The sequence below is a fragment of the Astatotilapia calliptera genome, chromosome 13 (genome assembly GCF_964374335.1).
Source record: "Astatotilapia calliptera chromosome 13, fAstCal68.1, whole genome shotgun sequence".
NCBI classification, from domain to species: Eukaryota; Metazoa; Chordata; class Actinopteri; order Cichliformes; family Cichlidae; genus Astatotilapia; species Astatotilapia calliptera.
In genome coordinates this window covers 10,348,529-10,368,167 of record NC_137434.1, presented here as the reverse complement: position 1 = coordinate 10,368,167, position 19,639 = coordinate 10,348,529, and the positions used below count along the sequence as shown (strand labels likewise).

At 39.6% G+C, this 19,639-nt stretch overlaps 2 protein-coding genes across 3 annotated transcripts; both read right to left on the bottom strand.

Annotated features, from left to right (window-relative positions):
- Positions 1–2,320: 2,320 nt before the first annotated feature.
- On the bottom strand, positions 2,321–6,012 carry srd5a2b (steroid-5-alpha-reductase, alpha polypeptide 2b). The gene is made up of 5 exons (XM_026190889.2): positions 3,899–6,012; positions 3,132–3,295; positions 2,932–3,033; positions 2,710–2,860; positions 2,321–2,602 (listed from the first exon to the last, which is right to left on the bottom strand). The coding sequence occupies exons 1-5, from the start codon at positions 4,168–4,170 to the stop codon at positions 2,536–2,538; spliced, it is 756 nt and encodes a 251-aa protein (XP_026046674.2). The 5' UTR covers positions 4,171–6,012; the 3' UTR covers positions 2,321–2,535.
- Positions 6,013–8,120: 2,108 nt separating this feature from the next.
- Positions 8,121–16,794, bottom strand: memo1 (mediator of cell motility 1). 2 transcript variants are annotated; one of them, XM_026190519.2, is made up of 10 exons: positions 16,508–16,794; positions 16,323–16,421; positions 15,000–15,081; positions 14,842–14,910; positions 14,547–14,659; positions 13,978–14,089; positions 13,392–13,534; positions 13,196–13,272; positions 12,048–12,152; positions 8,121–10,664 (listed from the first exon to the last, which is right to left on the bottom strand). In XM_026190519.2, exons 2-10 carry the CDS (start codon positions 16,381–16,383, stop codon positions 10,533–10,535), a joined length of 894 nt encoding a protein of 297 aa, XP_026046304.1. In that variant the 5' UTR covers positions 16,384–16,421; positions 16,508–16,794; the 3' UTR covers positions 8,121–10,532. The 2 variants fall into 2 exon arrangements, with proteins under 2 accessions (XP_026046304.1, XP_026046303.1); XM_026190518.2 differs by having other exon boundaries at positions 16,323–16,793.
- Between the last annotated feature and the right edge of the window lie 2,845 nt (positions 16,795–19,639).

Below are 19,639 nucleotides of genomic sequence, written 5' to 3'. Positions count from 1 at the left end.
GGCTCTAAGAACCGAAAGCCACAGAGGGAAACTCAAACATGCAGACACAGACTTACACAGAACAGAGGGGACACAGAGAAACATGAAGGACAAGGGATCAAAACTAGAAACCATAGAATAACTCACACAAGTACAATAATACAAAAAATCACAAAGAATTAACATGCTGGGTCAGGAGACCGAGTACCCTGACACTCTCCTTACTCTCACCACATGAGGCTGGGCATTGTTATCCATCAGGAGGAACCCAGGACTCACTGCACCAGCATAGGTTCTGACAGTGGGTCCATGGGGTTCATTCTGGTACCAATGGCAGTCATGGTGTCGTTGGCTAGCCTGTAAAGGTCTGTGTACCCCTCAGTGGATATGCCTCTCCAGACCATCACTCACCCACCCACCCACATGTTAAAGGCAGCATTACATTCTCCACGGCTTCTCCAGACCCTTTCACATCTGTCATATGTGCTCAGGGTGAACCTGTTCTCATCTGTGAAAAGCACAGGTCACTAGTGGTGGACCTGTCAATTCTGGTTTTCTATGGCAAATGCTAATCTGCTCCACGGTGCCAGGCAGTGAGCACAGGGCCCACTAGAGGACATCAGGCCCTTAGACCACCCTCATGAGTGTCCTGCTGGAGGTCATTTTGTAGCTCTGACAGTGATCATCCTGTTCCTCCTTGCACAAAGGAGCAGATACCGGTCCTGCTGATGTGTTAAGGACCTTTTACATGCACAGCTGTCCAGCTCTCCCAGAGCCTGTCCCCTGGAATCTCCTCCGTGCTCTTGAGACCGTGATGGGAAACCCAGCAAACCTTCTGGTATCAGGTATTGCCTCGTGCTACCAGTAGTGACTCTGACTCTAAGCCAAATGCAAAACAGAAAAGGCGAAAATGTCAGTGTCCTCCACGTGTAAAACCATTCCTGTTTTGGGGCTCGTCTCATTGTTGCCCATCTAGTGCACCTGTCGTTAATATCATTAACATCAAAGAGGAAACTGATGAAGAAACTGATTAACAACCCCCTCTGCTACTGAACTGACCAGCTCAATATCCCAGACGATTCACTGACTTGATGCTGTATTCTGATTTTAAAAAGTGTAACTTTAAAGTTTGGGGGGTTTTTTTGGAGCCTTGTAGTTAGGTCCATTAGTTTTTGTAATGCTTCCTCTGTAAACCAACGAAGTAGATTTTTAATCAAATGTGACAGATGTGCATATATTCAGCTTTAATTCAAGAGGTTATATATATACTTATATAAATTTTTAATTATAAAGATTGTTTTTAAAACTTGGATAAAAATTCTTTGTAGCCAGTGTAGTCAATGGCTGCTTGAAGTCTAGAGCCTATGGACAAAGCCTTTCGAAAGTTGGGATAGTCTTTGAATTTGAACCGTGGCTCACAAACAGTCTTAGGCAACATCAATAGTCTGCCAGGCCTTCAGTGCAGCCAGTTCCTGCATGTTTGTGGGACTTTCTGCCTTCAGTCTTGTCTTCAGTAACTGAAAAGCACGCTTTGTTGGGTTGAGATCAAGTCACTGACTTGCCCATTGAAGAATATCCCATGTCTTTGCCTTGAGAAACTCTTGTCTTTCTTTGGCAGTAGCCTCTGGGTTATTTTCCATTTGCACTGCGAAAGGGTCTCCTATCAGTTTTGCAACATCTGGCTGAGTTGGAGCAGAGAGTATTGGCCTGTACGCTTCACAGTTCATCCTGCTACTTCATTAAATACTAGTGGCACATTTCCACTGGTGGAGAAGTTGTTTTTCTTAATCAAAGAAGGAATTTGCCATCACATACTGTAATTGCCTTCTGTGGGCTTTTCATTTTGCTGGTACATTCTTAAACAGAGAGGTTTGTTTTTAATTTATACTTTCCTTTTTTCAGCCTCATGAGGGCCTCACTTGCATCAACATGTCTTTAGACCTCATGTTAAGTTCCAATGTAAAATTCAACAACTGGATCGACTCCAAATCTCTATCTCATTTGTCACAGAATAATGACAGAACTGGTCTCACCTGGCCAATTGAAACCGGCTGTCTGTTAAGTTTCCAGTTACTTTCACAACAACTGAAAATGGTGGGCTATGGTCCTATTGCTGTTACACCATTTGAGTTGAAACGAACATCTTTTTGTTTAGTTTTAATCCCACTGTGATGGTCTACGGACACAAAATTACAAAAGCTGTGAAATTGTCCCAAAAATTATGGCACCAGCAGTTTTGAAGCAAGATTGGTAAAATTGGTAATCAGTGGATTCTTACATTTGATTTAATTTCAAACAGCATTCCTGACTTTTGGAAACTCGGTTGTATGAGTATCAGTAATAAACAAGACAAATACATTTATTAATACATCATGCATAAATTTCACAAGCTGCAAATACTATTGATACACTTCACCTTGTTACCTTCTTAAATACAAACACTAACTAAACCAAGCTAACTAGACTATTCCACGTTAAGGCCTCACTAATAACAATGTTGTATAACATGTTATAGACCACGGTAAACAGTTTTTTGCAATACATGAATGTTTTCCCTCAGAAGATAAAAGGAACTAAAGCCTTTCGAAACTTGGGATAGTCTTTGAATTTCTCAAGATAAAACCTGCAACAGAAGAAACAACAACGGTTTAGAAACAGCATGTGGGTAAAATCCTTAGTTGAGGGGTTAGTATTTGTGTCAGGACTCCTTCACATCAATATCTTAGGCACCTGTGATGGTAGTAGGCTCTTGGTCCAATGAAGCAGAGGGTAAACAGAGCGAATGAGAGTGCTGGAAAAGACCAGGTGGCTACAGCGTATCCAAACCACTCCACAATCTCCCCTAAGTAGTTGGCACCAGACACATATTCAAACAGACCTCCTGCAGGAGATTAAGTAGACTGCAGGTTAATACAAGCACAGTGGGAGTTTGGTCACTAATCTGTCTCTTACCAGTAGGAATCTTGTATATTACTTCCTTTGGTTTCCTCAAGTTGCATAGAATAAAGTCGCTGTGAATATTAATGGCCATGCCGATGTAAAACAGCAGTAAACCTGAAAACAACAAAAAAAGAATTCTCAGTATATGAGACATAAAAAAAAGCACAATTAGATTCTGACTTTCACATCCAAAGAGTAAATATTCCACTTACCAATTTTAAAGCAATAGCCCGTAAACCACTCATCATCAAACTGGGCACAATGCAGCAGGTAGTGTCCTTGCAGGAAACCATTTAGAGAGCAGAACAAACCCGCTGTCACCATCACACTCAGCGGGAAAGGCTTTCCTTTCATCAATAGCGAGTACACAAATGTTCTATGATTGGGGAACAAAATGGTAGATGCAGCAGGGGTGGCAAAAGACGGGGATAATGGTACATTTTTTCCATGCTGGTAGATGCAGAAAAAGCTGTGTTTTTACAATCCACTGGAAGCACACTGTATAAATGATTTGGCATTAAGGTGAAAACTAAAATGGTGCCACTAAGCTCCACTCTTCATGGGAGGTTAGGAAAGCATTCCTCAGAGTGTTGTTTTGAATTATAGCAGCAGGAAAAATCCTTTTCAAACCTCCTTTTGTTTTTTTCTTTTGCTTTTTAGGTCCCCATCTGAAATTTTGTCTCTTGCTTTCACTAAATGTCTCAATACGTAATGTACATCCAGCAGCTAAAAGATGATTACGCCACGTCTTTGTTGTTTTATGTAAAATAGAAAAGACAAACTGTTAGAGAGGAGGGATTTTAACTTTCCTTTTTTTAAATAACATCAAAGTTGATCACTTATGTTGGAAAGATTAAATAGGAATATTGTAAATAGGAATACATGTATTCACGACTGTTTACTGTCGTGAATACATGTTCCCTGTTCCCTTCACATGCATAGCAAATGGCACAAAGCTGACTTGTTTTTCTGCTTTTACCTTTGAAAGTAGTGCACGCAAAAGGTCGCTAGCAGCAGGTACTTCCCCATAATTGTGGATTTGTGCGTGGTGAGCATTAAAAGTAGAGGGATGATGAAAGCCGGCATCTCCTGAAGGAACCAGGCTAGTCTAGCAGGAACCATTCTAGCAGGAGGGCATGCCATGTAGCGTCCATAGGAGCTCTGTGTCTTCCTGTGATAAACCAGGTGCCAAACTCCTGCCAGAATAAGTCCACAGCTGAGAAAGCTCACCAAGTCCTGATGGCAGTGCATCCTAGCAAGTGTTCGCCTCAGCCGGTAAAAACTGCTGTGACCGTTTCCACTCGCGAACTAAGCATATGTATGAAGCTCAATGGATGTAAACCGCCTTGCAGACTCCTCCCAAAATAAAGAAAGAGGTGTGTGTGTTCATCAGGCTGTTGACAGGTTGAGCTTTCAGAGCGTAGGTACAAACATTGCTAGAGGCAATGTCTCGATTAGCCTTCTCTGTCTTGGAAGACATTTTGATGTTAAACTGTCACATTTCCAAAAGCTGTAACACACATGAAAATAGTCACCACAAGTTTGAGTATGAGAGGTAACCAAAGTGCTCAAAACCACAACTGCTTACAGATGTACATGGCAATCCCTGAAGTGCACTTCAGTTATGTTGCTCTTTTTGTATTTCCAAGTGATATGTAAAAGGCATGAGGGTAAATGTTCAGAGTCCTGTAGCTTTAGAGTAAGAGTTTCTCTCCTACTAAATACCACCAAGAGGGTACAGCTGGCACAGGAGGACTGACTGAAGTCATCAAAAATTTATAGCAAAGTCAAAGTCCAGATTATAATCCTGATTATAGATTATATAAATGTACCTAGCTTCAGAGTTCAGTGATCAGATAAGATAAGATAAGATAAGATAACTCTTTATTGTCATTGCACAGTCATACATAGTACAGTAGTACAATGAAATTGGAAAAACTGTCCTACGTCGGCACTACATATAACACAACACGACACGATATGACACATCACAACGTAACAAACAACACAACACAGTATATTAACTTAGTATAAAAAAGAAGAATAAGTGTATGTGTATTGCACACTGTTATTATTGCACATTAATTATTATTGCACCTTGTTATAAATATAAATATTATTGTTATCGTTTTAAACATTGTTACCTCCCCCTAAAAAGTCCAGGGAGGTATCCAGTCAGGTCAGCTATTTACATTGATCAGGGCTATTGCCCTGTTGTAAAAGCTGTCCTTGAGTCTATTTGTTCGGGACCTCAGCAGCCTGAACCTCCTGCCAGACGGCAGCAGCTTAAACACCCGGTGTCCTGGGTGTGTGCAGTCCCGTAGGATGCTGCGTGCCCTCTTGAGACAGCGAGTGCTGTACAGGTCCTTCAGGGAGGGAAGAGGATGTCCAATGATTTTTTGGGCCATGTTGATGACCCTCTGGAGTGCCTTTCTGTGTGCTGTGGTGCAGCTGGAGAACCACACACCGATGCAATATGTCAGCACACTTTCAATGGAGCAGCGGTAGAAGATGGTCAGCAGCTCCTTCTTCAGGTCCATTTTTCTGAGGATTCTCAGAAAGTGGAGACGCTGTTGGGCCTTCTTTAAGACCGCAGAGGTGTTAGAGCTCCATTGGAGGTCTGTGTCTATGTGCACACCCAGAAACTTGAAACTGGAGACCCTTTCCACGCACTCCCCGTTGATGCTGACAGGCTGCAGCTCGGACTTCCTCCTTCTGAAGTCAACTACCAGTTCTTTTGTTTTGGTGGTATTGAGGTCCAGGTTGTTGTCTGCACACCAATCTGACAGCCTCTGAACTTCAGCTCTGTATGCAGTCTCATCTCCCCCTGAGATGAGCCCCACCACAGTGGTATCATCTGCAAACTTGATGACTGTGTTGTCTGGGTGGGAACTAACACAGTCATGTGTGTACAGAGTGTACAGTAGGGGACTCAGTACACAGCCTTGTGGAGAGCCGGTGTTGAGGCTGAGGGCTGAGGAAAGATGAGGCCCCACTCTAACTCTCTGTACACGGTCTGAGAGGAAGTCTCTGATCCAGCGGCAGGTGGTAGAAGGAAGTCCAATTTCCAGCAGTTGATATATGATATGCATTTGCACAAAAAGTTCATTTTTTTGGTATGTTCAACTCGGTATGAATATAGTACTGAAATTAATCATTTGAAGTATTCAGCCTCAATAAAACCATGACAAGCACACAGCTAGGTCACTGTTACAGAACATCAGAACCTGTTCTTTCAGATCAGGAAATGTAGAAATGTAGCAAATGTAGAAATTTGATACATTTCCCTCATTTTCACATGGATTCTAAATACATGTGAAAATGAGGGAAACATAAAAATTCAGCACTCTGTGCAACACCATTTAACTTGTATTATCTTTGATGTTCATTCCCCAGTAAACATACTGTGTAAAAGTATCAAACCACCCCTCATTTCTTTAACCTTTGCTAGGAAAATGGGAAATAGGTGCAGCAATGAACTGAAAGGTGCAAGCATACATGGAAATGCCGTTTATATCTCTGTCAAATTTTCTTGTCATTTCTTTAAGTAGTCTTCAAGAAGAGTTCTCCAAGCTTCTTTCATATATTCAACCAAAGAAATGTGAAAGAATTATGTGTATTTGTGACAGGCCGCTGGCAACAAAGTGCCTATGTTGCCTGTTTTATGTCTATTTAATAATAAGTCAGTATTAAGTGGCTTAACAAAACAAAGTTCCTCTGAAAAAGATCAGGTACAAGGACTGCACTTAAAATGAATGAAAAAGCAGCCAATGTCAGCCAAAGAAAAACTCCAAAAGACCTTCGGAGAGCTTGAGGAACTTTTGCACTAAAAATAACAAAGTCTGCCTCCTTGAAAGCAAAATAAACTTCACATAAAAAAGTAAGGAAAGGGCATTAAGGGGATACAATTGGGCTGAGAAGCAAAGTTGAGTATGTGGGTTGAGCCCATAAAATTCTTGCTAAATTTTTTTGTTGATGCCAAACAGCTTATTCTGCTATTCACTCTTTTTTTGGTGTTATTTCTTCAGACTTCAGTGATCCAGTCCAATAAACGACATCAAACAAGAGTCAATAGCAGAATAAGCTGTTTGACATTGGCAGAGATGATTTGGCAAGTTTTTCATGTGCACAACCCGCAAATGCATCTCCACGAATGTGGGACCATTTAAGGGGAAATAAACAGGCTTTTGAACGGTACAAGATTTATTGCCCAGAAGCAAGGTTACAACAAAGAAATAATCAACCAACCAAGTTAATTAAAAAGTGAAGGGTAACTAAAGACTTAGCATTGGTGGTTAGAATTCTTGTTAACTTCAACTTGTACTATGACTCCTTCTACAACTGATCAAATGCTTCTGGTGGGAAAATGGCATGAGTAAGGAACCAGCAGCAGCTATCTAGCATCCGAGTTCATTAGTCAAGTCACAGCTACAGCACTTATATAGACACATTTTCTTTAAAAAAAAAAAAAGGAAATTTGAGTTCAGTGGTCAAATATGTAAAAAAAACTAGTAGAAATATGTACTATAAAGCAAGGTAGACTTAAAAAGCAACACAATCTGTAGTAGTTTTGTGCAAATACACACAAGCACAATCGGCTGCCTTTTTAATAGGTACATTTTGGAAACCTTATAGTGTAGTAAAACTGCTCCAGAATGTGTCCTTCCTATTTGAAAAAGAACTTAATGATCAATTGGTGCTGAAAGAGTTTCAGATTAGTGTTTGTAATATTCTGTCCACCATCTCTCCATTAGTAAGAATGGGCTAAATAACAAATAATTCTCAGTATAACAGTACAATTTAACACCAACTCAAACTATAGCCTTGAAAATGACCACAAAGTGGAATCGGTTCCTATCTGAAACAAAAACTTGACTATTGAAGTCCTCACATATTTTACCTCCCAAAATAAACACACTAGTGTTGTCATGCAACCTGCCTCCCCCTGTTGGTGACATTGGCCTTAAAATTGCTTCATGACTGATGTAGTTTGCACAGGATGTCTATTATAGAAGCTGCACTGTAAACCTATTGTTCGCTTATGTCTGTTAGTTGGTAAACTGGGGTGAAAATTAGTGTTTGGTATTGAAAAACATAATTGGTTTCAATGTAGTCAGTGACTGAGAAGTTACATGGATGTATGAGATCAGTGCGTTTTCTGTGATTGTAAAAACCGGAAGAACGAGACACCAGAGCAGACAAGCTTTTCAGTACATTTTACTCATTTTGTTACATGAATCCTCGGCCTCATCTGAAGAGCCTTTTGGGATGCTTTACCAGTGGAACCTGAGATCAAAAAAACTCCATTAAGGGAGTAGTTAAGTAGTATATTTTTAGGTCTGTGACGTGTAAGTTCCAATTCTCAAACCAAGAAAAGAAAACAAAAAACAAAACAAGAAATACAAAAAACATTTCTAAAAGACAAACAAATATTCATATAACAGAAAATGAACAGTGTTGAGGTTTAGCCTTTGTCTCTCTCTACAGGAATGAGGTGATTAGCAGAAAGAGGAATACCACTCCCTGCTGGAGAAAGGAGATAACAGTTGGTGCCATTTTAGACCAACGGATGACGGGGGGACAGGTAGAATATTCCTGGTGTGTCGGGCGAGCTGGAGACACCGTCGGGCAATAGGCAAAGGGGAGGGTACACGTGAGAAAAAACAAAACTCAAGTACACATTCTAAAATAAGACTAAAAGTGAGAATATGCTTTATATGTATATGTGCAACAGTGATAAAAGGCACAATAGCACAGTGTGTCATGCTTTACTAGTTTCCCTTAAATTAGCAATAGAGGTCAAGCCATTCTGGGATTTCATCTTTCAGTCTGTGCCCACTTCATTCGAACAGATGCTGTAGTTTAATGCTGAGTGTGGTGCCTCTTTTGGTGCCAAGAGGGGAGGGGCTAATGTTAGAGGACTGCTTTGCTTAAATAGGAATATTCAACTTTAGCAGCAAAAGTCAGAGAAAAGTGACGTTCCAATCTTAAACAACAGGACAGCAGACATTTGTGTGCCTATTATCGTTACTGGTACTAAAAGCCTAAACTGCTACTAAAAATCACTGGGGGGGGGGGGGGGGGGGGTCTGCATGTAGCATTCTTTTGGAAACTGAATTATTTCAGGCAGCAACTATTTCGCTTGTTAGTAAATAAAATATTTGTGCTTGACACTTCCGATAAATCCAAAACGTAGCAGGGAGCAACACCGGGTAGATTGTTAAAACTACCAGGAAAGCATTTGTGCTGATATTAATACTCGAGCCATCTTTAATTGCCTTGTGCACAGTACTTGCCTAAGAGACACTTGCACTGTCTCATTAGTAATTCTGAAATGAATTCTCCAAACTGTAAACCAAATATAAGGATGAAAACTTACATTTTTCCAATAAATTTTGGCATTCCTCAATCAAAAAAAATCCAGATAAGGTTTACCACGCATTGCACTGGGGAGAGGTACAGATCTTATTTAAGCAAGTCATTGTGGTCTTCAGTGCTTTGCCTGTTGTTTAGACAAAAAGAAATGTTGCTGAATGTGTAACAAAACTGTCTTTCTCCTATTCTGACAGTTCAGTAACTACAGAAAGTCGGGGTGGAGTTGTAAACGGAGACTGGACGTCTCATAGATGGAGTCACGCACACAATATCCACCGTTGATTGTATTTCTACATAACTGCAGTTTGGCTCTAGCATGCTAGAAAGCATGGGATTGTAGTCAGGAAGCGGTGTTTGTATACACTAGTTTACTGGGCAAACTGGCTGATGGCTTTAGAGCTCAAGTGACGACTCGGCTTTTGTTCAAACCTACACACTAATTGAGTAAATATCATCACATCTAAAACTACTAAATAAGGAAAACAAAAAGGAATAAAATATGATTAAAATATTGTGTTTAATAAACTAAAAGGATAATAATATTGTTTTTGGTTTTGTACAGTAAGGGGGGTTAGTGAACTTTGTTGGGTGCAGCCCTTTGTTAGCAACTACAACACGTGCTGAGCAATGGTAGTAATTACCTATGACACTGTTTTCAAAGTTTAAATCGCATGTAGCTTGAAGCAGTCAGCCAAAACACTCCATTTTCATCTGGCAACGTTTAAATAGTCTCCATTAATATCTGCAGTTTTATTTTAATTCTTATTCTGAGGCAAATTACAAGAGAACAGATTGAGTCCAAATATAAAGATTGCATTTTTACAACTCAAATCTGTTTAGTCAGGAAAATAAAAGGGAACTAAGAGGACTACAGTCCTTGCAAAAACCTAAATAAGATTATTTTTCCCCTCTCATTGCTTACTCCAAGCCAAAACACTGCATACTCTTCCCATCTCCACTAACCATTTGCTCCTACAAAATCTCAAAACTGCACTTCAAGCAAAATGTTTCAACCAAAAGCTCTGAGACACACTTCAAACTGGCGGAGAAAAGGCAGAGGAGAGCTGAGGGAGAGACAGAAAGAAGACTGTATTGGCTTTGAGTGTCTAGGTCCTTCCTGCAAATAGTGGGCATAACTGGGGGAGGGGGGTGAGAGGGAGGGTGTCTAGGTCGGGTTATGGCGATAGATAGTAAGGGCAGGGTGGCGGCGTTGCAGTGGCCCCTGCAAAAAGTTGACCTCAATGAACGATGAGTGCCCCAGCAGCATAACTCACAGAGCTATCCTGCCAGTTCCTGCACTGACTTGATTGGGCGTAGTTCAGGAAAGTGAAGTTCATTTCTAGACCAGACTTCCTCAGCTCAGCCACAGCCTGCAAAACAGCAAAATCCACTTAGGCACTAATTCACATCATGGGACACAGCAAGAGTCTTTAGACAAACAAAGACGATAACGATGACAGATTGGCTCGTTTTAGGGAATTATTCTCGACAAGGACATGAATTTGGATCCTGAATGTCAACTGACCATTGGCCAGAGGACCTGAGTAGCACTAAGACCTATCCTCCTCATGTCACATCTTAATTTAGCTTTTCCAAATAAAATAAAAAACAAACAAGAAATATAGGGGTGTCACGACGAATGGACTAGCTGGAAAGCACTGCTTCCAGAGCCCAGAAGGATGTCATACATGTGGGACTAGAGGTTACGTTGAAAGGTTATATTAAAATCAAATAACAGCGTAATATTTCCTTAGGATTTTCTGGATGATCACCTCAAGATGAATCTAGATTCTGTATTTTCTGTGTTTCTTGTATAGAAAAGCTGATGAGGATGCTGACTTCTTGATTAAAACATGTAGTTTAAACCTCATTTCATTGAAGATTCTGTACTTGGGGTTATCAGTCAAACTGAAAAATACAAATAAAGTCAGCCCACAACATGAATTTCATCAACGACTGTTATATACACACAAAAAATGAATAAACACAAATATGTAATCAGGCAATCAGATGGCAACAACTCATTTGGGCACACAGACATGAAGTTCAGAGAGAATGGCTCGAAAAAGAAATAAAATGTATTGATGTCAGAGGAGAATGACTAGACTGCTTCAAACTGATAGCAAGGCAACATCTACTCAAATAACAACTAGTTACAACCAAGGTATGCAGAAGAGCATCTCTGTGCACACAACAAGTCGAACCTCGAAGCAGATGGGCTACAGCAGCAGAAGAGCACACAGGACGCCACTCCTGTCAGCCAAGAACAGAAAACTGAGGCTCTTATTTAGGGATGCTCATCGAAATTCCTCAATTTCAGTAAACTGTTTGATGACAAAATTCATGTCACTGGGACCCAAGTGAACTCACGGATGCAGAAAGTATAATCCTTGCTTAATGGTGTGTGGGGGTATTTGCTTGGCACACCTTGGGTCCCTTAGTGTCAACAGAGAATTGTTTAAACGCCACAGTGTGAGTATTTTTTCTGAGTATGTGCAAACATATGGTCATCTGTTTTTAACCACAGTGTACCCATCTTCTGATGGCTGAAGGATAACGTGCAATGTCACAAAGCTCCAATCATCTCAAACTGGTTTCTTAAACATGACACTGAGTTCACTGTATTCAAATGGCATCCACACCCCCATCATGTCAATATCCTGAATCTATGTAATGAAGAATTAAGGGGGTGTACCTAATAACACGAGTGTGAGTGAAATACACTTGGTAAGACTTTTTCCTGGGTTACCTACATTTAGCAGCACTCCAATCGGGTGACGCCCACATATGGTGTTGCGATACTTCTTCAAGTAGTTGGTGAAAGACATGGGATCCAGCTGCTCTATAATGCCCATCCCCTTGACAGACAGAAAGAAATTAAACCTTAAATGTACCCTCATACCTGCAAACATTTGTATCTTTTTTGGATAAGAACACATTATGACTCGCCGCAGCAGGAATAATAAGTGAAATGAATAACACTCATAATGGCTCAGTTCCATTAGGTGTTGCGACTGGCCAAGTAGGTCATGACAATGAATCAGCATGTGCAATAAAACGATCTTTGATAAGCGGAATGCAACTGTCATTAATCAGAAACCCTGCAGTGAAAATCAGCTTGGATATTCACGTTCCTTTTTTATATTCATGTAATATACTAGAGGCTGACCGATATAAGATTTTTCACACTGATACTGTGTAATTTAAAAATTCTATATATTGGCCAATAATTGTTTTTCTTTGAGACACACACTCATAGTTACACATGGTTATATGTAAATTTGAGTCCTTACTATGATAATATGGCAGTGTAGTTTTTTTGCTTTCACAGTAAATTGGTAAGTGCCCTCTAGTGGACAAATTGTGCGTGGTTGAATGACGTCTCCCTTTTCTTCTTCACTTTTCACATTTTCATTAATTGGCAGTTATAAATGCAGATACTGATATCCATAAGTAGTTAAATGGCCAATATCTAAGCCCCTACCAATATAACAATATATCAGTCTCATCAGAGTCCATTATATACTGTACTTAATTGATATACAAATTATTTTGGAGTTTATCACAAAAAATCATGACCCTAAGAAAAATCTATAAATCTTCTTTGCTATTCAGTAGTTTTTTTTATCATTAAATTTAGTTAATCTTTGACTTGTACAAGCAAATAAACTGTCTCATTAAGGCCATGAGATTTTCAAAATGCCATGTGCGATACCTTTTATTGGTTGTGCGCGTTTTATATGTGCTTAATTACCCACAGCAGCCGTGCATGTGGCCGATGAAAGTGTTTTTTCTCGGTGAAATAGATCAGATTTATTCTTTTCATTGAAAAAAAATTACAATCACTTTTTTCCCCAACATTTTATATTACATGTTATATCTTACATATCTCAGTAGTTACCATTTTATCAAGATGCTCAATAGACCTGTAGATCTCCCCTTGAGATTCATCATAGTATGTATAGCGAAACCGTTGACCTTCAAGAGAGAAACACACCGCAGTACACAGCTGGGTACAGTCAAGTAATTATGTCATTTAGACCAAATTATCCTTGCATCACAAACTGCTGTTTTCAGTGTGTCATGTCAGTACATACCCCAATGGCAGAAGTCAGATGAGATGATGAAAAGGTTAGAAGGGTCTGCCAGGTATTTGCTAAGCAGCTTCCCATACTCCTGTTCCTTTGACTCACTCAGCGCACCCACCAGCACAGGCACGATGCTAAACTCGTCTTTGTGGCTGCAACATCAATAATAATAACTTAACTTTTACATGCTAAAAACAACAACTTTGTGACTTTAGTCTCACTGGTCAACATCAATGGTGTGATTTCAACTTGTTATTTCCCATTATGGAGTCACCTAGCTCAGTTCAAGTTCTACTACATGATCCCTGTTTTTCAGAACCATGAAAATGGCTCTGTCTCCAGCCAACCTAACAGAAGGTTGTATAAATTATGCACATCCATGTGTCCCTGCACCAGTGTGATTCTGGTTTACAATAGTGCCTGGTGCATAGTATAGGACGTGAAGGAAAATAAGAGAACAGAAGTAACAGAGCTTTTGTACCTTGTATTTACTTTTGTCAGAAACAGTCAAGAAAAAGCTTCAATCTCTCAGACAGTTCCCTTTAAATGCATAGATTGATTCTCCACTTGAATGAATGTCACTCATGTGCATTACCTCTCCATGGCTTTAGCAGTGTAAGGCAAGTGCATTTCAATACTGTGCTCATCTTCATCTGTCTGCAGACTCATTCTCTCAAACAACCCAGTTTTCCAGAGGTCAGCATAAACTGAAAGAGAGAGATTTAACTTTATTTTGAGAATTTTTTCATAGTCACGACTACTGATAAAGTCAGTGAGATTAGAATTCTGACAAGTGCCTAGCTGAGGAAAATCTAAAAAATAAAAAGAAAGCCCTGACCACAGAGTCAAGGCAATGTCTGGTCGTTGGAGGATCATTAAAAGTGTATCACCTGCCAAACTGGCATAAGGTCTGTATGTTGAAGCTCTGTGCTTGCTTCATTTCACATTTTTAAGAGCAATGACTCCAAAAAAAAAAAAAAAGTTCTTCACTTTGCTTTTGGCACAAAACATGAAATTTACACTTTAAATGTTATCCAAACTGTCATGTTACTACCTCACATCACTGCACATCCTCAAAACACCTTTTATGAGGATGTGCAAAATACCTATAAATAAATTATAGCACAAGTTAAGATGTAAGACATATTTGAAAACAGTGAATACCCTTCTGGTCGATTCTCAGGTCATAGAGGGGTGTTCTATAGATGTCTGCAGGTGACAGGGCACAGCGAGAGAGGGGCACATGGTGTGAAGGTCCCAGGATGAACACCCTACGACTGAAGGGCAACAGAACTTTATTTCATTAGCTGTTTTTGCAAAAAGCACAGCACCAACATTTCTTTACTCTGCTATCTACACTCACATCTGCTCAGTCTGTGGAAAAAGTGGAATTAAGATAAACAATCATGCAAAGCATCTTCTTAAATGAGGAAGAGAGCTAGAAAACAGGATCACTTACGTAATAGAGGGATCAACCTGCTTGTAGGCATGTGCTGCACAAGCACCACAGTAAGTATACCCTGCATGGCTACAAACAAAAACAAGCCATATTACAATTAAGAAGGCATTGAACACATTCAGAAGACATTTTCCTTCTGTTTGTTAATGTGTGCTTACGGTGCTATGATGGCTCTAGCGGGTCTGATGGTGGACTGTGCTTGAGACAGCCAGCCTTCTAGTTGTGCATTCAGCTGGGATCCTGAAAAAGTAAACAAACAAAAAAAGATATATACCTGTATATTTCACTAGAGTAGACTAACACTAGAATAAAGAGGGGTCACAAAATCAAATGATAATTGTAGAAATAGTCCAAATACACTTTGATAAGGCTACAATCATTTTAGATCCCTACCAATGTCGCACTGTAATAGCAATGCACTGGGCTGAAATCCAGCTGTGACAGCAGTTCATTATTCCTTGTCAGTTATTTTGGAACGGGAAAGAAATGGATAAGAGCCCATCTTGACAAAGCCTAACATAGTATTGTCAATCTTTTATATGCTGGGCAACTGTCATTGTAAAGCTGGAGCTCATTATACTGTGTCATAATCCAATTTTAACCTTACTAAACGTGATTAACTAAAGTGGAATACAATGCCTATATTACAGTATAAACTACTAAAGTTCATGTTTACCAGTGTCAATAGTTGACAACATTAACAGCACACAGAACTGAATGATTTGTTAGAAAAACAACCAGAATCACGGTAATCAATGTTAGCTCAGCATTTGTTGTTTTCAGTATTTATCTGCTTTATATGTTGTCTCAAAAAGGATTGTAAATGGCAGTTTCTAATGGATAATCGGGCAGCCTTTTGGGATTTAATAAAAAAAATAAACTAGCGTACAGCTTGTGAAATGGGGGAAGGGGTGCAACATGAACCTTCAGCTTTCTGCCCTGCCCTACCCAATCCTTTGTTCTGTGACAGGGAGCATTTGTACACATAACTTAAGCGGATCAGGGGCAGACACCAACAAGAACACAATAATGCTCAATAATCAGCTTCGGGAAATCTTAAGTGTAGCTGGCTAGCTAGCACGTAGGCCAGGAAGTTCTGCAATATTAGCCAAGTTAGCGTTGGTTGAGTTGATAGTCAAAAATGCTTTGTTTTGACATTTCCACGCACTATCCGAGGAGGAGGTGCTGAACAAGTTCAAACCAATCGTACACCAAATGGGATAATACAGAGACGGCAGTCGATAACAGTTAGATAGCCGACTTAAAAAAAAACAAAAAAACGGATGGACTAACGTTACAGCCCTGACACTGGCTATTCATTTCTGCGGTGGCAAGCCACCAGGAGCCCAGTTACAAAGACAGTAAGTTACGCATAATGAGAAGCCTCAAAAACTAATAGAATACAAAGCATAAAACAAACAAATAAGACTGCCAGCTAGCACAAGGTGTGCTAACGCGGATGGTGCTTCATTGACAGTTACCCGAAGCAGAGTACCAGCTCCCGGCGTGACTTGCTTCTCTGCACACCACTCGGTTCGACATCTTGGTTCCCAAGCCGCCTATCTTGGTTTGCTTCACTCCTGTCAGGCGAAAAATTAAAAACAAAACTCCAAAATCCTGGGTTAACTACCCGAGAGAAGAAACCAACGCCTGCTAGCTGACTTGCCTGAAAAGACAAAGGGCAGTTCGACTGGAGAATCAGCAGCTAGCTGGCTAACAAGCTCAGTGTACCGTCAGATGGCCCTTGTGTTGTTACCGGTTAATAAGTTAGCTAGGGTCCGTTTGGCATAAAGTCTGTTAATATCAGCATGCAATGCGGAAAGGCACAAATTACAGAATGTTTGTAATGTGCCGATATGAAACACTCAGAACAGTAATAATAAAAGCAGCGATGTCACAGTTGGGATCTGAGGATTACAGACTTGTCTGTCAAGCCAGGCAAGGGGCGGGTCTGAAAAAATGTTATCGAAGAGACGTCAGAGCTGTCCGATTGGCTGTTTGATTGCTCATCTTTACATGATTGGTTAAAAAATCCAGGAGGCGTAGCTATTACTAAGATGTTGTTTGATTGTGAAATTGTGCTGTCCGTCAGGTGAGCGGGTACAGCGTGGCAAAAAAGCAGGGACGTCAATAGGGCATCCACCAAAATGTACCTATTCCTCTTCTTAGGATTGAAAGGAGTACTTTTGCTACCAGTGACTGTAGAAAACAGTCATTTCTACAGTCATTGTTTGCTACCATGAGAGATTTTTGACTGTTTAAAAACTAATTGCTTTTCTCATGGATTTAGATTCAATTCAATTCAACTATTTATACAGTGCCAAATCACAGCAACAGCCGCCTCAAGGCACTTTATATTGTAAGGTAGACTCTGCAATAATACATACAGAGAAAAACCCAATAATCATATGACCCCCTATGAGCAAGCACTTTTATGAGGATGGAAGGAAAAGCTCAATTTTAACAGAAAGAAACCTACAGCAGAACCAGGCTCAGGGAGGGCCAGCCATCTGGGTTGGAGTGAGAGTTGGGGTGAGAGAAGGAAGACAAGACAAAAGACACGCTGTGGAAGACAGCTAGAGATTAATAACAAGTATGATTCAATGCAATGAGGTCTATTAACGCATAGTGAGTGAGAAAGGTAACTGAAGAAGAAATACTAAATGCATCATGGGAATCACCCACCAGCCTACACCCATTGCAGCATAACTAAGGGAGGATTCAGGGTCACCTGATTGAGCCCTAACTATATGCTTTAGAGAAAAAAGGAAAGTTTTAAGCCCAATCTTAAAAGTAGAGATAGTGTCTGTCTCCCGAATCCAAACTGGAAGCTGGTTCCATAGAAGAGGGGCCTGAAAACTGAAGGCTCTCTCTCCCTTTCTACTTTTAAATACTGTAAGAAAACTGGATGACAAAATACAAAACTTGTGTTCTCTATTTTCAAAAAGACCTGTCTAAACCAGAGATGTCAAACTCATATTACATCGTGGGCCTACAGTCCACTTTAGTCTGTACCCGAGAAACTGCCTTTTTTGTTAATGGAAAGATGTTTTAACTACATATTTAATCCCTGAGCTATCTTAATATAGGAAGAAGTAAAAATTTCAACAGTATGTCTCAGTTTTTCTCCATGATAAAGAAATGCTGCCATAGTGAATAAAAAAAATATGGTCAGTGCAGCACTTTGGGCTTTTTACTGTGGACCCACAGTAAAAAAACAAACAAAAAAACAAAAAAACTCTGTAGTACATTGTGGGAAAAGCATTATCTTCTGTAACTTAATTGTTAATCTGTTACTCAGGTCCTGTGTGTAGAATGAGCGGCCATGAGGAAGGTCTTTGTCTATTGAAAAAGCTGTAAAACTGATAAAAATACAGCTAAAAGTCCTATGCCCTCTTTCATATTTTAGCAGGAGATCAATATGACAGAGCAAACAGACAATAAGATAAAATTGTCAACAATTGTTTACTTTTGTTACTCCTGCCCCAGACACATCTGTCCAGTAAGTGGGCTGAACATTCTCACAACAAAGGTGTGAAACCCTGTTAAACTTGAGTTCAGTCAGCTGATTGGCTTATTGGTCAGACACATCTGCTTTATTGGCCAGATGTGCTTGGGGCGGACTGAACATTCTAATGTGCTTCGTAGTGGCGCATTTTTGTTTGCTTAGATTTTCTCTATGTGAAAAGAGCTTATTTATCAGCTTATTTAGGTAAGAAAACACCCTTTAAAAGGAGAGGAGACAAATGACACTTAATCTCGTCCTTCCAAAACCAAAGCCAGTTTCCAAAATCCACCTTGCAGATGTTTCCAAGGATATCTGGCCCTCCTATGCTGTAACAAGTACAGGACAGTATTTGGAAAAGTGCTTCAAGAAATTGTCAACTTTCCTGCTTTAAGACCTGAGCTTATTCCTTCTAAATGTTTTTAATTCTGTTTACCATAATTATGCTCTTCAGATTTATTTTCTGTTTAGCATTTGGGTTTTGGATAACAATGAACACAAATGTTTGTCAAAATAGATGTTTCACTGTAGGTGGTGACATAACTTTTCTGCAAACATTTAGATTTGTGGTTGAGTCTTGTTAAAGTGAGACTGCGTTCTCAAACAAAAATCAGCATCACAAATCAGTATGAGCACATTATTACACTAATACGAATGTCTAGTGACAGTTATTTATCTTCACATACTTTTAGCTGATCTTCAGAGTTGTCTCACTGATCTTCAGTGGTTAGTCTCGTGCCACTCATGTAAAACGTACTTATCAAATAAAGCTGTAGTCATGTTGTTATACCTGAATTCAGTTTTCATTCAACCATATGGGTGCAGCACACAACACAGGTATAGTGATAAGAAATGGGTGGAATTAAAAAAGACTGAATGGCTAACCCTTCCTCTGTTAAAAATGTAATCTTGAATCAAATGTCATGCTTTGTTTTTTGTTGGTTTGTTTGTTTTAAAGAGAACCAGTATGTGCACATTATTAAGGTTTTAGAAAAAAAGATTTTCAGTTTGTGTCCCGGAAATATGCAGACATCGCATACTTTTAGTCTGGAATTCAACCGGAAGTTACTTCTTGTTCTATATTTCAATTCAATTCAATCTTTATTGGCAGACTACATGTCCATAAAAACAAGACAAGAAACACACACACACAACACAAGGTATACCATTAAATATATATATGTATATAAATAAGTATATAAAGCATTTGTAAAAATATAAAACCATAATATACATAAAACACAATTACTTAAAATAAATCAATAAATACACAAACACTTTAACCAGTGCTTT

Bases quoted from the DNA above. Each gene is read 5' to 3' on its own strand.
- srd5a2b (XM_026190889.2), bottom strand. From the start codon at position 4,170: ATGCACTGCCATCAGGACTTGGTGAGCTTTCTCAGCTGTGGACTTATT. The intron at 3,296-3,898 runs GTAAAAGCAGAA...CCCCAATCATAG, and splicing joins TGCGTGCACTACTTTCAAAG to AACATTTGTGTACTCGCTAT. The intron at 2,603-2,709 runs GTGCCTAAGATA...CTTCTGTTGCAG, and splicing joins AGAGCCTACTACCATCACAG to GTTTTATCTTGAGAAATTCA.
- memo1 (XM_026190519.2), bottom strand. From the start codon at position 16,383: ATGTCGAACCGAGTGGTGTGCAGAGAAGCAAGTCACGCCGGGAGCTGG. The intron at 13,535-13,977 runs GTAATGCACATG...TTGATGTTGCAG, and splicing joins ACTGCTAAAGCCATGGAGAG to CCACAAAGACGAGTTTAGCA. The intron at 10,665-12,047 runs GTAGGTAACCCA...GCTGTTTTGCAG, and splicing joins CGATTGGAGTGCTGCTAAAT to GCTGTGGCTGAGCTGAGGAA.